Raw genomic sequence first — 12,207 nt, 5'->3', positions numbered from 1 at the left:
GACAAAGAAGAAGAAAGAACCAATCGAAGAAGTCTTTCCCGTCCTATTCTTTCTATTCCATCAACGAGGCCCGGAGCTGTAGCGTGAGGTATGAGCATAATAGAGACTGTACTTGCTTGCTAATCAGCGACAAGCCGGCGTCGAACGTTGCTACACTTTCACAAGCACAAGTAGAGAGCCAAAATCCTCTTCTCGTATCTTATGAAATCAAAGTGAGAGAGACATAGATCTGGAGGTACTAGACCTAGCTAGACCTCAAAAGTAACACTACTAAGTGAAGGGTAAGGGGACGATCCCAGGAGTTTTGGAGTGTCTAGATTCCAAGATGATTAACAAGAACGAAGGTAAAGCTGAACGACATCTCACGCAGAAAAGTCTCATATGCTAGCAATGTTAAACTTGGCAACGCGGCAGCTTGCCAAGTATCCTTCTGCCAAGTCACACCTCAATTCAACAAACTGCTCAGGATGGATGTTTGAAGAGAGCAGCTGAATCTTGCGGCCCTTGGTTTCACGGAAAAGATTCCGACTTTACCAATCAATCTTTTTATCGTATAACTCGGTTCAGATGGAAATCTTGAAGGATCCAATGTACTGCATCAAAGCTACATCAAGTCACACTATCACAGATAGACAGTGGGCTTACGCTAGCCCTGGTTTCGATCGACAGGTCCCTGTAGGGAATTCGACGATCGGAGGGAAAAGAAACAATTCAATATTTACCAATGTTTGGTCCCCTCCTGTTTCCAGATACTGAGTCACTGGCCCGGTGTGTGGGTCTGGAAGGATGGAAGCTTTTCAAGCCGCTGGAAATTCTTACGTTGATCAGGTTGATGTGTCACATTCACTTATGCATCCCATGAACAGATCCCGAGTTCATATCAAATCCCGACAAAGCTTCCATGTTCATTGTTGTTATCTTTCAGCTTTCGATCTCAATTTCTAAGATGGTGGCGTAACCGACGTCATGTTGGACAAGCGCAAAAGCCACCAAGCCATACAAAATAACGGGCTTCACCCCTGGTGAGTAACACAACATTGCCGCGGGCCTGATCCTCTGACAGAGGTCGAATAACTGGTGGAACTGTGTCGGCATCTTCCCGCTGGAACCGCTTTACCACGCGACTGTCTGCCGTGCATACACTTGACGGCTTAGGATCCGAATTTCAACACGGGTACCACTCCATCCGGACAGAACTGCAGAGAGGCGTTGGATCTAGACTCTTTGGAAGCTCCATATTCTACGTACAAACGTCATAGGGCTTATTCTATTCTTCGACGGTTGGACCCTGAGCTTTGTTTCGACTTCACTCGACTTCACTCGACCGCAACGTTTTCAGAACAGACAGCGAACTGAGGACTTGTATGCTTTATAGTGATCATGTTTTTATCTTGCTTCTGAGAATCTTTTGTCCAATGATTTTCTATTTGTTTTGAATTGTTTGTAAGAGAGCTAAGATAAGATTGCGGCTGCAGAGAGGTGGCAGACCTAGCCTCGGACCGTGTTCTCGGAAGCGAAACCATTTTTGAACCCGCGCAAACAAGGGTAGTAAGGCCACAAGATCAATAAGATCCACTGAAAGGTCAAGGAATTGTTGCATTTTGACTTAACTCGCATTTGTGTTATTCTACTGCCAAGTTTGCAATCTGATCTCCAGGAATTAGGTCGTTCCAGACTCATTTATGGTTTGACGTCCTCGGGGTGGGCACAGGTGTATTTACTCGATTTAGATGAGTTTGCAGAAGGAAAGATACATTGTATGGGCAATGAAAATCATGCCGCTGTGAATGTTGAGTAATCGTTCTTAGAGTCACTCAAGATATGCTGAGGGAAAGAAGCTTGAGATATCGAGAACTGGCAAATTTAAATTCCGGGTCTTGCCGTCTCGAGCTATTCCACTACAGTCAGAAGAATCAATCAAGACGTATGTCATCGGAAATTGTTGAGACATATCTGCACATATCTGCAGCCCAAGCATGCTGTTGGATGAAGCTACAGCTGAATCCTGGAGCGCAGTTGCTTGAAATATGATACCCTTTTCAGAGAGTAATGTGACGATATTGCATAAGACTCTTACTTACAATGGACGGTCTCGCTGACCGATTTCACGAAGATCAGCATCTGGAGATTCTTCATAGGAGATCACTGCTTTTGATAGAAGTTGATAAGGTACCCCAAGATGGATGTCTCAATGCAAGTATACTCTGAGAGGGTGTCTGGCTAGAAAGATCGTTGAAGTTTCACGCTCGGATTGAACTGAGGCTGCAATTTTACCGAGGCGTACCCCTTTAATGGTTCGGAGCCGGCAAGATCCCGTGAACATCGCACGATCCGACGGATTCTGTTGCTGCCACAGGCTGCTGCCATGCCTTTTGTCGTATGAAGTGGACCATTTTTGTTTCGACACCAGTGTTGAGGGTAGTATATAAAATTACCAATATATTTTCTGTGTATTGAGCTCTCATGTGGTAAGCTTATAGAAAATGCTTCTACACCATTTGAGTATCTTATTAGGCATCTGTAATTTGCTACGTGAAGATGTTCGCCAGATTCTGCGTATCTCGTGTTGCGCATCTCCATGTCCAGCATGTAAGAACGGCATTATCTCTAAGTGCGGGGGATGCACGCAGACACGGAAAATGCTGGCGCTCTGAGTAAACTATTCATAGAATCATATCGATGTCAGAAGACCCAGACCTCTGGATCTTCGGCAGCAGTGAAAATGCCACGTGTAGGGGGCGCCGTGAGACCCTTACGAGTACTGAGCAGTATCAAATCATACGATTGGAAGCATTCACTTCACACTGCAAATTGTTCTAGACTCTGCCCAGAGCCGTCTTTGTGCATCTGTCGCATCTCAAGGCTTGGCCCCGTAGCAAAACTGTGCCATTCAAGACGATCTTATCCAGTATGTGCAACAACAAGTCTGGAGATGCATACTTGATCGAAATGGGAGTAGAAACCCATTGAGGTGCGTACAGCCCTAACCCTCGGACCAAAGCATCAGATTAATCAAGTAGCGCCAAGAATCTACTTTCCAATCTGTACTGCCCTAATTGTCGGCGGGATACAGCTGTGAGACGAATTTTGTTCTTACGCATGTAGACAGGGTAAAGTTTTTATGAATAGGGGTTTTTTGACTTCATTGCCAGAGATGATGTATACACAAGCGCAGCCTTCCTCGACTCGAAGCCACACATCTTCGATCTTGATCAGCCATGCATGCAGATGTCTATTCTCTTGGTGTTTGTTGCCGTTGCTTGACATGTTCACCGATGCGACGCCCGCCGAGACACCCATGTCGAACAGTCCCTCAACCGGCTGCTAATCCATCCATCCCATCCAACCATTGCCGAAATACTTTGCGGACGGATGGAGAGATATGCTGAGGTAGCTGAAGGCTCGGGAAAAGCCATCGCGAGTTGGAAGTTGTGTTTGCTTATGGCCACTGCATCCCATAATATCTGAACAACATTTCCACACCACCATGTCTGTTCCATCCACCACCGATCGACGTGCCATGAGGTTTCGGGTGATTGTGCGACTTCGAGGGTCGGACGGTCGCAAAGTCTGGACGGTCGAAAAGGAGGAGAACCACTCTTGAATTATGCTGCAACCCCAACTACTCAACACCAGTCGTAGTACTTCATGAATAATCTCAAGATAAAGCTACAACTCTTGTCCTCCATTGGTAGGGATGATTCTCTCTGCTGACGGTTGGGGATTTGATCTTCAATCTTCTTTGCCTCGTTATAAAAAGCGCCGACATATAAGCCAAGACGATTGCGAAAAAGCCTCCCATGGAAGCAAATAAGACGGTGAGAAGAAGAGATTGGTCTACAGTCCACGCCATGGCTCACTAATCATCGTTCGATCAGTCGCAGCTCGGGAAAAGACTCGAGTCGGTGGAAGATCAGGAGGTGAATTTCGGCTAGATTTCCTTTGTTAGGGGGCTCTGCTGCAGGGGATGAGTTTGACGAACCAAAACAGGGTTCTGATCTCCAAGCAAGTGCTTCTACGGCACGTCTGCTTCTGATATATTGTGAATCTTTTGTGATCAAAGTGCGAGCTCGTTCTGGCCGTCGGCCGCGAAGGTTCAAGAAAGGGAGTGTACTGGTTGACGCAATGACAGGAAAGCATAAAAATAGGGGTTGATAGGTAGCAGCTAGGTCATCTGCTAGTCTTAGAGGATCCATGGAGATATTCAATTTTGGACATGTTGTGGAGGAAGCTGCTAGTGCACAATGAGGTTACATGGAAAGCGCGACCACGAACGTCTCGAGTGCGCCACCAGAAGGCGCAATGTTCAACAACTTACAACTTTTCAAGATAGCCTTTAGATAGAGATAACATCCTGTTTCTTCCATGATTCTCAAGAGAGATAAAGTCGAGCGCATCTGCATCGAGATGATTACACGTGACCAGATTTTCTCCTTTTTTAACCGACGAGGCCGTTTTTGGACGAAGGGCCAAGCGTAAAACAATCCCGTAACAGAACAATCTGCAGAATATTGCGTGACTAATTCATTTGTGCTATCAGTTTTCCAGATGTCTTACTGCCCTCGATACTCGAAGACCATCCGGGTTTCCGGGATCGGCACAGGGCGCCTCTGGTGTCTTGCACGCGAAAATGCTTGCTTTTTTTTTTGTTTCGGGGGTTGCAACAAGTAGGCTCTCACCCGCAAGGCTTGTGCAATATTGGCTTAAACACCCCCGAGACAAATCGGTAATGTATCAACCACCAAATCTACTTGGTGTGAGTGGACTAGATTCGCTGCAGCCACCGCATACCAGAATTTCGTTGAGAAAAGGAAGAGTCCCTGAAGGTGTGTATCGTGTTACCAACGTTTGTGACTTAGACCGCTTGGTTATTGTTCCGGCAAGCCAATAATAATCGGAGTCTCGAATCCAAGTTTTCAACCTTCGATGCAGTTCTCGAGGGCTTGGCAAGCTGGTCTTCAAATGCAGTTCGTGCTAACTGAGTGGGGGTGGGGTAAAGTCCTATTTGGGAACTCGGTGTCTTGGGAATTCGTGACAGGGCAGCTACATTGACAATGAATGATTAGCAGGTGATACGAATTGCAAGATCTCTCACATATGTAGGTGACAGAACGCGGCGAAGAAAAACTCACATCACAGAGTCTCATGTCAAACACCAATGGAGGTGTTCTACGGCCATTGCCCAGAAACCGGGCGGTCAACAGCCGCAGTTGGTATTTTTGTATGGTGACAACAATCGCTAGGGCTCAGGATGTAGCCCCAGATTGGTAGAAAAAAGGAAAGTACCCACGCACACCTTAAACCCTTGAAAAGATCCCCCACTAGCTTGATATTTTCTTTGGCTGACGAGTCCAAGTGGAAATTGATATTCGGATGACCGGTGGGTCTTCCACACTGCAGTAATGGCATGTAATGTGCCAGCGGCACATTCCCATACAGCGAATCCCGTTCTAGAAAGTAAAGACCGGCAAGATTTGAGGCTCGATCGTGGTTACTTTGTCCGACACTCCACTGGAAAAGGTCTCGACTTGGCTCCTCTGATTGCATAGGATTGGAACCTTGACTGCAACCCGTGGTCTCGTGTTTTCTCTATACGAACATGGCTTTTGAAGACTACGGTCTCGAGAATGGTGTAACCAGGTAGATCCAGGAATATAAATTGAGAGAGTGTTGTCCACTGACGGAGGGGCAGATGCTTCATCTTCTTTCTAGATAGACCCAGCACTCCAAGAGCTTCTCAAGAGAATCTCGTCTTAGCGTTCATCGAAACTAGCTCTCGCAGAGTGCATCAGTTTCATAGTTTGGTAAGTTAGTTCTTCCACATGCGTTGAAAGGTTGGGTCCGACCATGCAGACTGATTCTAGTTATCATCGATCAACGATAGCTGATATTAGATAGGCACGACGCCCAAACGTTGGTTCAGGAGTTTCAGGGGATATCGTGAGCGTCCTCAACTATGTCGAAGTTCCTAGGCTAACTCCCTTCTCGGTTGCTTCTAGGCAATCGGATACTCTCAAGGATGACGACGTTGCGCATTGCGGTTCAGCCCGGACCAAAAGCTCGTGCAGGCGTTGCCATATATCCCCCCGTGGCTGCTCGTCTCCTAAGTGAGACTAATATCTTTGAGGAGCTTTCTGGTATTTATGCAGTTGCCACTCTTGTCCACGAATCGGGAGACTCCCTCTATGGTAGACTTGGCGGGAGAGTTTCAGACTCTGCACACCCACTTCCTGCGAGTACAAGTTCTTCGTCGAGCAATTCTAGCTCCGGAACCGACAGAGCATACTTTTATTTCCCGGATCTCGTCATCCCCGAGCCAGGACGCTATTGCATTCGAGTAAGTCTGATGCAGATGGACTATTCAAGCAATGAAGCTCCGAAAGGAGCCGCTGTCGTTCGCGACTATGATGACAGCAGGTGGATTGATGTGGGGGACAGACCATCTGCCACCTCAAAACCAAGTCAGTCAAGCTTTTACCAGCACGAACAAGCTAACCAGAGCAGACCACAAAGAACAAAGATTCTTGAGAAAGTTGGAGAAGGATGGGCAAGAGATCCCTTCCTCTCCTTAGGCGTATTGGCCTGACCATTGAAGATACTCAAGGCTTCACACTTGGTGTGGTTGGCAGTAATGGTCTCTTTACATCCTATCCTCCGGTCGTTACATGAGTCAGTGAATACTTTCAACATCATTATATGAGAAGGGAAAAGGAGAGAAGGTCTACGCAGGATTTACCCTTCCTTGAGGTTGTTCTAAGATGGAAGTCGGTCATTTGAAAGGATAACAGTACTTCAATAACAAAACAACTGAGAAAGGATGAGCGAACAGAAATATTATCAATCCTTAAGCTCTCAGACCGACCTGCTGAAGCTGGCAATATAACACACTTCATTGAGAATGCTTGTCGGTGAATACATCGTACTATAGTGATACATATATATTGAGATCAAGTGACAAAGACATATTGACGTCGGATGAGGGTCTCATCTGCTTCATACACAATCCGAAGAGGCGTCTCTGCTGCATGATCGACGGTGGCACCAGGTGGTATTGCAGGTCACGTGCCGAGGCTGAGTTGAGAATTTTCGAGCGAGTGCATTGAGTCACAAACAGCTAGAGAAAGACCCCTCTCAAAAACCCCACACACTTTCGATAATTGATGAAAACCTCCTTTCCTTGTTTAACAAGAGCTTCTCGACTTTACATTAGATTTCCGTCTCCTCAATACAAATCAATTCAGATATTAACGCGTCTCAATAGCAAGCGCGCCTTCAGCCAAACTTACAACATGGCGACCGCAGCGTCTTCTCTGTCGGACAAGCTGAAGTCGTTGAGCTTGGCAGAACCTCTCCCCAAATATCCCAATTGCTACCCAGAAGTCAACCCTGTAGACGTCTATCGAGCACATCTTACCTCGATACTCACCGAAGTTACAGGCGTTGATGCTTCCGTCGTATACCCCGCGTTGCAATGGACGCAAACACTAGAGAAGGGCGACCTGGTTTTACCTGTACCAGCACTTCGAGTCAAGGGTAAAAAGCCTCCTGAGCTGGCTGCAGAATGGGTAGCAAAGGTATGAAGCTTTAGATTGTTTCTGCAAAGTGCAATGCTAACCACCGTCTGCCAGTTTCCCGAATCTCCTCTTGTACACAAGCCTACAGTCAACGGAACCTTCCTCCAATTCTTCTTCAAAGTCGACAAGCTTGCTGAGATCCTCATACCCTCAATCATCGAGCGAAAGAAAGAGTTTGGACTGAATCCATATCTTGGGCTGAAAGACGTGAAAGATCCAAGCAAGGGCAAAAAGCGAATCATCATTGAGTTTTCCTCACCAAATATTGCGAAACCCTTCCATGCCGGACATCTTCGAAGTACAATCATTGGTGGCTTCCTAGCAAATCTTTACGAGGCCTTGGGTTGGGATGTCATTCGAATTAACTATTTGGGAGACTGGGGCAAACAATATGGCTTGCTGGCTCTTGGATTTGAACGATATGGCAGCGAAGAAGCTCTACTGGTAGACCCTATCAACCACCTCTTCCACATCTATGTTAAAATTAGTGCGGAGCTGGCAGATGAGAAAGCAAAGATCACGGCCTTGGAAAAAGAGGGCAAGGATGCATCAGAGTTGAAGAATGAGGGTTTGGACGAACAAGCTCGTCGATACTTTAAAGCTATGGTCGATGGTGATGAGAAGGCTGTTGCGTTATGGGCTCGATTCCGTGGTCTTTCTATCAAAAGATACAAAGAAACGTATGCTCGACTGAATATTCACTTCGACGACTATTCTGGAGAGAGCCAAGTCAAGCAAGAGCGCATGGATTTCGCGGCACAAAAAATGGCTGATATGGGTGTCTCAGAAGAATCAGAAGGCGCTGTCATTGTTGATTTCAGCAAGCACGTCCCAGGAAAACCAGGGAAATCTCTCGAGCGACCGATCATCAAGAAGAAAGATGGCACTGCACTTTATTTGACTCGAGATATCAGTGAGATGATGCAACGAGAAGACAAGTACCATTTTGACGAAATGATCTACGTCGTCGCCTCACAACAAGACCTTCATCTCAAACAACTCTTCAAAATCATCGAATTGATGGGCTACAAAGACCTCGCCAAGAAGTGTCAACACATTAATTTCGGCATGGTCCTCGGAATGTCAACTCGAAAAGGAACCGTCAAGTTCTTAGACGACATCCTCCGAGACGTAGGAGAAAAGATGCACGAAGTGATGCAAAAGAACCAAGTCAAGTACGAGCAAGTCGAGAATCCTCTCGCCACAGCCGATATCCTAGGTATCAGTTCCGTCATGGTACAAGACATGTCCGGAAAGCGAATCAACAACTATGAATTCAACATGGATGCCATGACTTCCTTCGAAGGAGACACAGGACCATATCTCCAATACGCCCACGCCCGACTCTGCTCCATCACCCGCCGAGCCAACATGTCCGAATCAGATCTTCTCTCCGCAAACCTCTCTTTGCTCACAGAGCCACATGCCCAGAATCTCATCCGAGTCATCAGCCAATGGCCAGATGTGGTTCAGAATACATTGAAGACCTTAGAACCAACGACTATATTGACGTATCTGTTCAAGATGACGCATACTATCAGTAGTAGTTACGACCATCTTCGAATTGTGGGCAGTGAAGAGGAGTTGGCTAAGGCTCGAATGGCGCTTTATGATGCTAGTCGAGTTATTCTGAGTAATGGGATGCGTTTGTTGGGGTTGACGCCTGTTGAGCGGTATGTTTTCCTACTTTTACCAACTTTGACAGTATGCTAATGTGATTTGTAGAATGTAAACATTTCATTTCATTGAAGATACCAAGAGACTCGAACTTACCATCGAGGTGCGTCTTTGCTTTCGCATAGAAAAATCTCTACTGGAATGGTTTGGACGGCGTTACGCTTCTATGTTAAGCAGGAAAAGCATTCCGGGTAGCATCGATAGATCATCCAATCAATCACAGGGTCGCATGAATTGCCTACCCTCACAGATTCAAAACTTCCTACCTCGTCGTTTTTGTCTTTCGGAGATGTTCAGCCTTACCAATATAGTCCGAAGAGAGAGAAAAGATCGTTCTTGAAGTCAAGAGAAAAGCGAGTCTCGCACATTGAGACGCCATCATCAAAATTTTGTTTAAGGAGTCGACTTAATATCTGCACCTTCTGTTCATACCACTTATCTCACTTAAGCACTCAAACGAAGCATTTTAAGCTCAGAAAAATTCGCATTGATAAATATATACTGTCTCTAAAGATGCCAGCATGGAAAAGAAAAGAAGTCTTCGTCCCTCCAATCTCCTATCTCCTCGGGGTATATATGCCGACCACACGCGCGCATCATTATTTTTCCATCCAGGGATATCGTTTCGTAGTAAACGCTCAGCGCCTCTTGCCTCTTCCCCAGATTATAGCTGTGGGGCCCCCCTCGTTTGTTTCATCATCTCAAGCCACGACCCATGACATGGCGATCATCATTGTCATCCGAAGGTGATCCCGGCGCCCCATATAACCAAGACCACCTTCTCTCCCCTCAACTATAAATATTCTTCTCCCCGGGATCGTCCTCATCATCCTCCTCCTCACCCCCAGGAAAAACACCACTACTCGCTCGCGTACTATGTAACACCCTCCCCCTCTCCCCCGTTCCACTTTGTTGCGGGGCCTGCGTCCCCGACCCCTCTGCTCTAATATCTTCTTCTTCTCCTTCCTCTTTTTCTTCATCTTCAATCCCAATCTCGACATCCTCGCTCCCAAAACTCATCTCGGAGCTAATCTCACTCCCATAACTCCCCCTCTCTCCCGAATCCCTCCCCACAACCCCGATAACAGGGACCCCCAGTCTCTGCGCCTCCCGACTGCGACTCTCTTCCCGCTCCTGCTCGACCTGCTCCTGCAGCGCGCGGTGATACATCGGCGCGCTCCTCTGTCTTCGCAGCGGCGCCCCGAACGTCGCGGACGAGGATGTCGGCGGTCGATTCCCCCCGCTCGCGGACGAATACTCGCCAGAGGTCCCCGGCCGCGCGGTATTAACGCTATCTCTCGAGCCCGAGAACGGCGTAGCAGGGAACAGCGAGATGCGCGGCATATCCTGCAGCGCGGGGATAGTAGGTGCTGGTTCCGGGGCGGACGTTGGCGCCGAGGAGGAACGCATTAATCGATTCCTCGTAGGCGGCGACACGGGGTTTGAAGCTAGAGCTTGCGCCTGTGAACCGCTGCCCGACGGATACGGGAATTCGAACTGAAAGGCCCCGGCCCCCTGTTGTTGCGATGGACCTCTCTGGCCGCCGATGGGAGACGGTGTTAGGCCGCCTGCTAGGGCGCGAGAATAGGGGTCTGCTGGCCCGCCGCGGGGACCCATGCTGAGGCTCGTCTCGCACATGTGTTCCGGGAGCGGGATCTGGGGCGGTGGACTACCGGGGGGTGCTGGGGCGAAGTTTGGGGCGGGGCGGGGGGCGAGGCTGGTGAAGGGGGGCGATTCGGAGTCTGACTTCGAGGAGCGTTTGCGGAGGTAGAAGAGTAGGAGGATGAGGAGGGCGAGGAGGAGGACGAAGGATACGGAGCCCAGGACGATGGTTACGGTTAGGTTTGTGCGGGAGAGGGTGGCGTTTTGGTTTAGGAGCGAGGATTCGGCGGCTAGTGCTGCGGTTGCTGCTGGGTTTGGGAGGGGCGTGACGGATAGTGATGTTGCTGTTGTGGTTGATATGAAGTTTGAAGATGTTGTTGCTGTTGTAGTGGTCGTTATGCTCGTTGGCGAAATGGTAACGAGTGAAGTCAAAGTCGTAGATCCTGGAGGAGGGACCGGTAGAGTGAGTGTTGCAGTAAAGTTGAGCTGTGACGATGTTGAGATCGAGGACGGCGGTAGACATGATGTTGTCCCGCATCCGGTGTAAAATGGTGTTGCTGTTGTTCCTGCTCCTCCTCCTCCTTCAGTCGAGATCCCCGTGACTGACATCCAATTCCCTTCCTCGAGTGTGTGTATAACCGTCGTCGTCGCGAGCTCGAGTTCCCCGCCTGTGGAAACTGGAATGAAGCTGCGGATAGCATGTGTTTACCAAAAGAAAGTTGTATAAAGAATATTAAAAGAACGTGTGATCCGGCACCAAAAGAATGTATCTCGCCTCGCCCATAGAAAGAACTATGTCAAGAGCTCATTTCCCCCTTTCCTCTTTTCCTCCCAGTAGGTAAACAAAAAAAGTACAGTATGACGTGCGTATTGAAGAAGAACAAATATAATAATGAACGGACGGTAATCAAGTGCGACCCTCAGAAACCAAACCAGAATCAGAACGCGTTTTCGTTCAATACCTCACATCAAGACGATAAGTTCCCTCGTCATCTTAACACAACGGTACAGACTTAATTCGCTTTCCAGAAACCAGCCACAGGTTAAAGCAGAAAGAGAAAGAAGAAGAAAAAAAGAAAGAACACACCACTCGGGAGCACGAGGGATAAAAGGGAAAGGAAGGGAAAAACAGCTTTTGCTTCACGCAACCAGACTTGATGGAATCCTGGAGAGAGCTATCCCTCCCTCCCTGGCACCCATGACGAACATTCCCCGAGCTTACTGATTGACTGACTTACGGGAGGCAGATAAAGCTCTCTCGAATCTATATCGCATTACACGCCCAACGCGACATAGATAGTCCCGGAACGCCGTCCGTCCACCGATCATGATCGCCCGTTCGATCCAATCCAAT

At 47.9% G+C, this 12,207-nt stretch overlaps 4 protein-coding genes across 4 annotated transcripts; 2 read left to right on the top strand and 2 right to left on the bottom strand.

Moving 5' to 3' along the window:
* Positions 1–6,019: 6,019 nt before the first annotated feature.
* On the top strand, positions 6,020–6,572 carry LY89DRAFT_581382 (uncharacterized protein; the record flags this gene model as incomplete). The annotated part of the gene is made up of 2 exons (XM_018209108.1): positions 6,020–6,461; positions 6,505–6,572. The coding sequence occupies 2 exons, from the start codon at positions 6,020–6,022 to the stop codon at positions 6,570–6,572; spliced, it is 510 nt and encodes a 169-aa protein (XP_018073587.1).
* Positions 6,573–6,632: 60 nt separating this feature from the next.
* Positions 6,633–6,995, bottom strand: LY89DRAFT_485940 (uncharacterized protein). The gene is made up of 2 exons (XM_018207850.1): positions 6,863–6,995; positions 6,633–6,807 (listed from the first exon to the last, which is right to left on the bottom strand). Exons 1-2 carry the CDS (start codon positions 6,934–6,936, stop codon positions 6,693–6,695), a joined length of 189 nt encoding a protein of 62 aa, XP_018073586.1. The 5' UTR covers positions 6,937–6,995; the 3' UTR covers positions 6,633–6,692.
* Positions 6,996–7,119: 124 nt separating this feature from the next.
* LY89DRAFT_683153 (putative Arginyl-tRNA synthetase, cytoplasmic) lies at positions 7,120–9,654 on the top strand. The gene is made up of 3 exons (XM_018214649.1): positions 7,120–7,574; positions 7,629–9,247; positions 9,300–9,654. Exons 1-3 carry the CDS (start codon positions 7,290–7,292, stop codon positions 9,304–9,306), a joined length of 1,911 nt encoding a protein of 636 aa, XP_018073585.1. The 5' UTR covers positions 7,120–7,289; the 3' UTR covers positions 9,307–9,654.
* A 68-nt stretch (positions 9,655–9,722) lies between these two features.
* On the bottom strand, positions 9,723–10,963 carry LY89DRAFT_485846 (uncharacterized protein). Its single transcript, XM_018207849.1, has 2 exons — positions 10,215–10,963; positions 9,723–10,039 (listed from the first exon to the last, which is right to left on the bottom strand). Exons 1-2 carry the CDS (start codon positions 10,887–10,889, stop codon positions 9,953–9,955), a joined length of 762 nt encoding a protein of 253 aa, XP_018073584.1. The 5' UTR covers positions 10,890–10,963; the 3' UTR covers positions 9,723–9,952.
* Between the last annotated feature and the right edge of the window lie 1,244 nt (positions 10,964–12,207).

Source organism: Mollisia scopiformis (genome assembly GCF_001500285.1).
Source record: "Mollisia scopiformis unplaced genomic scaffold LY89scaffold_8, whole genome shotgun sequence".
In the NCBI taxonomy this organism is placed as follows: Eukaryota; Fungi; Ascomycota; class Leotiomycetes; order Helotiales; family Mollisiaceae; genus Mollisia; species Mollisia scopiformis.
Note: the sequence above shows the minus strand (reverse complement) of the source record. Positions and strands in the feature narration are given on the sequence as shown.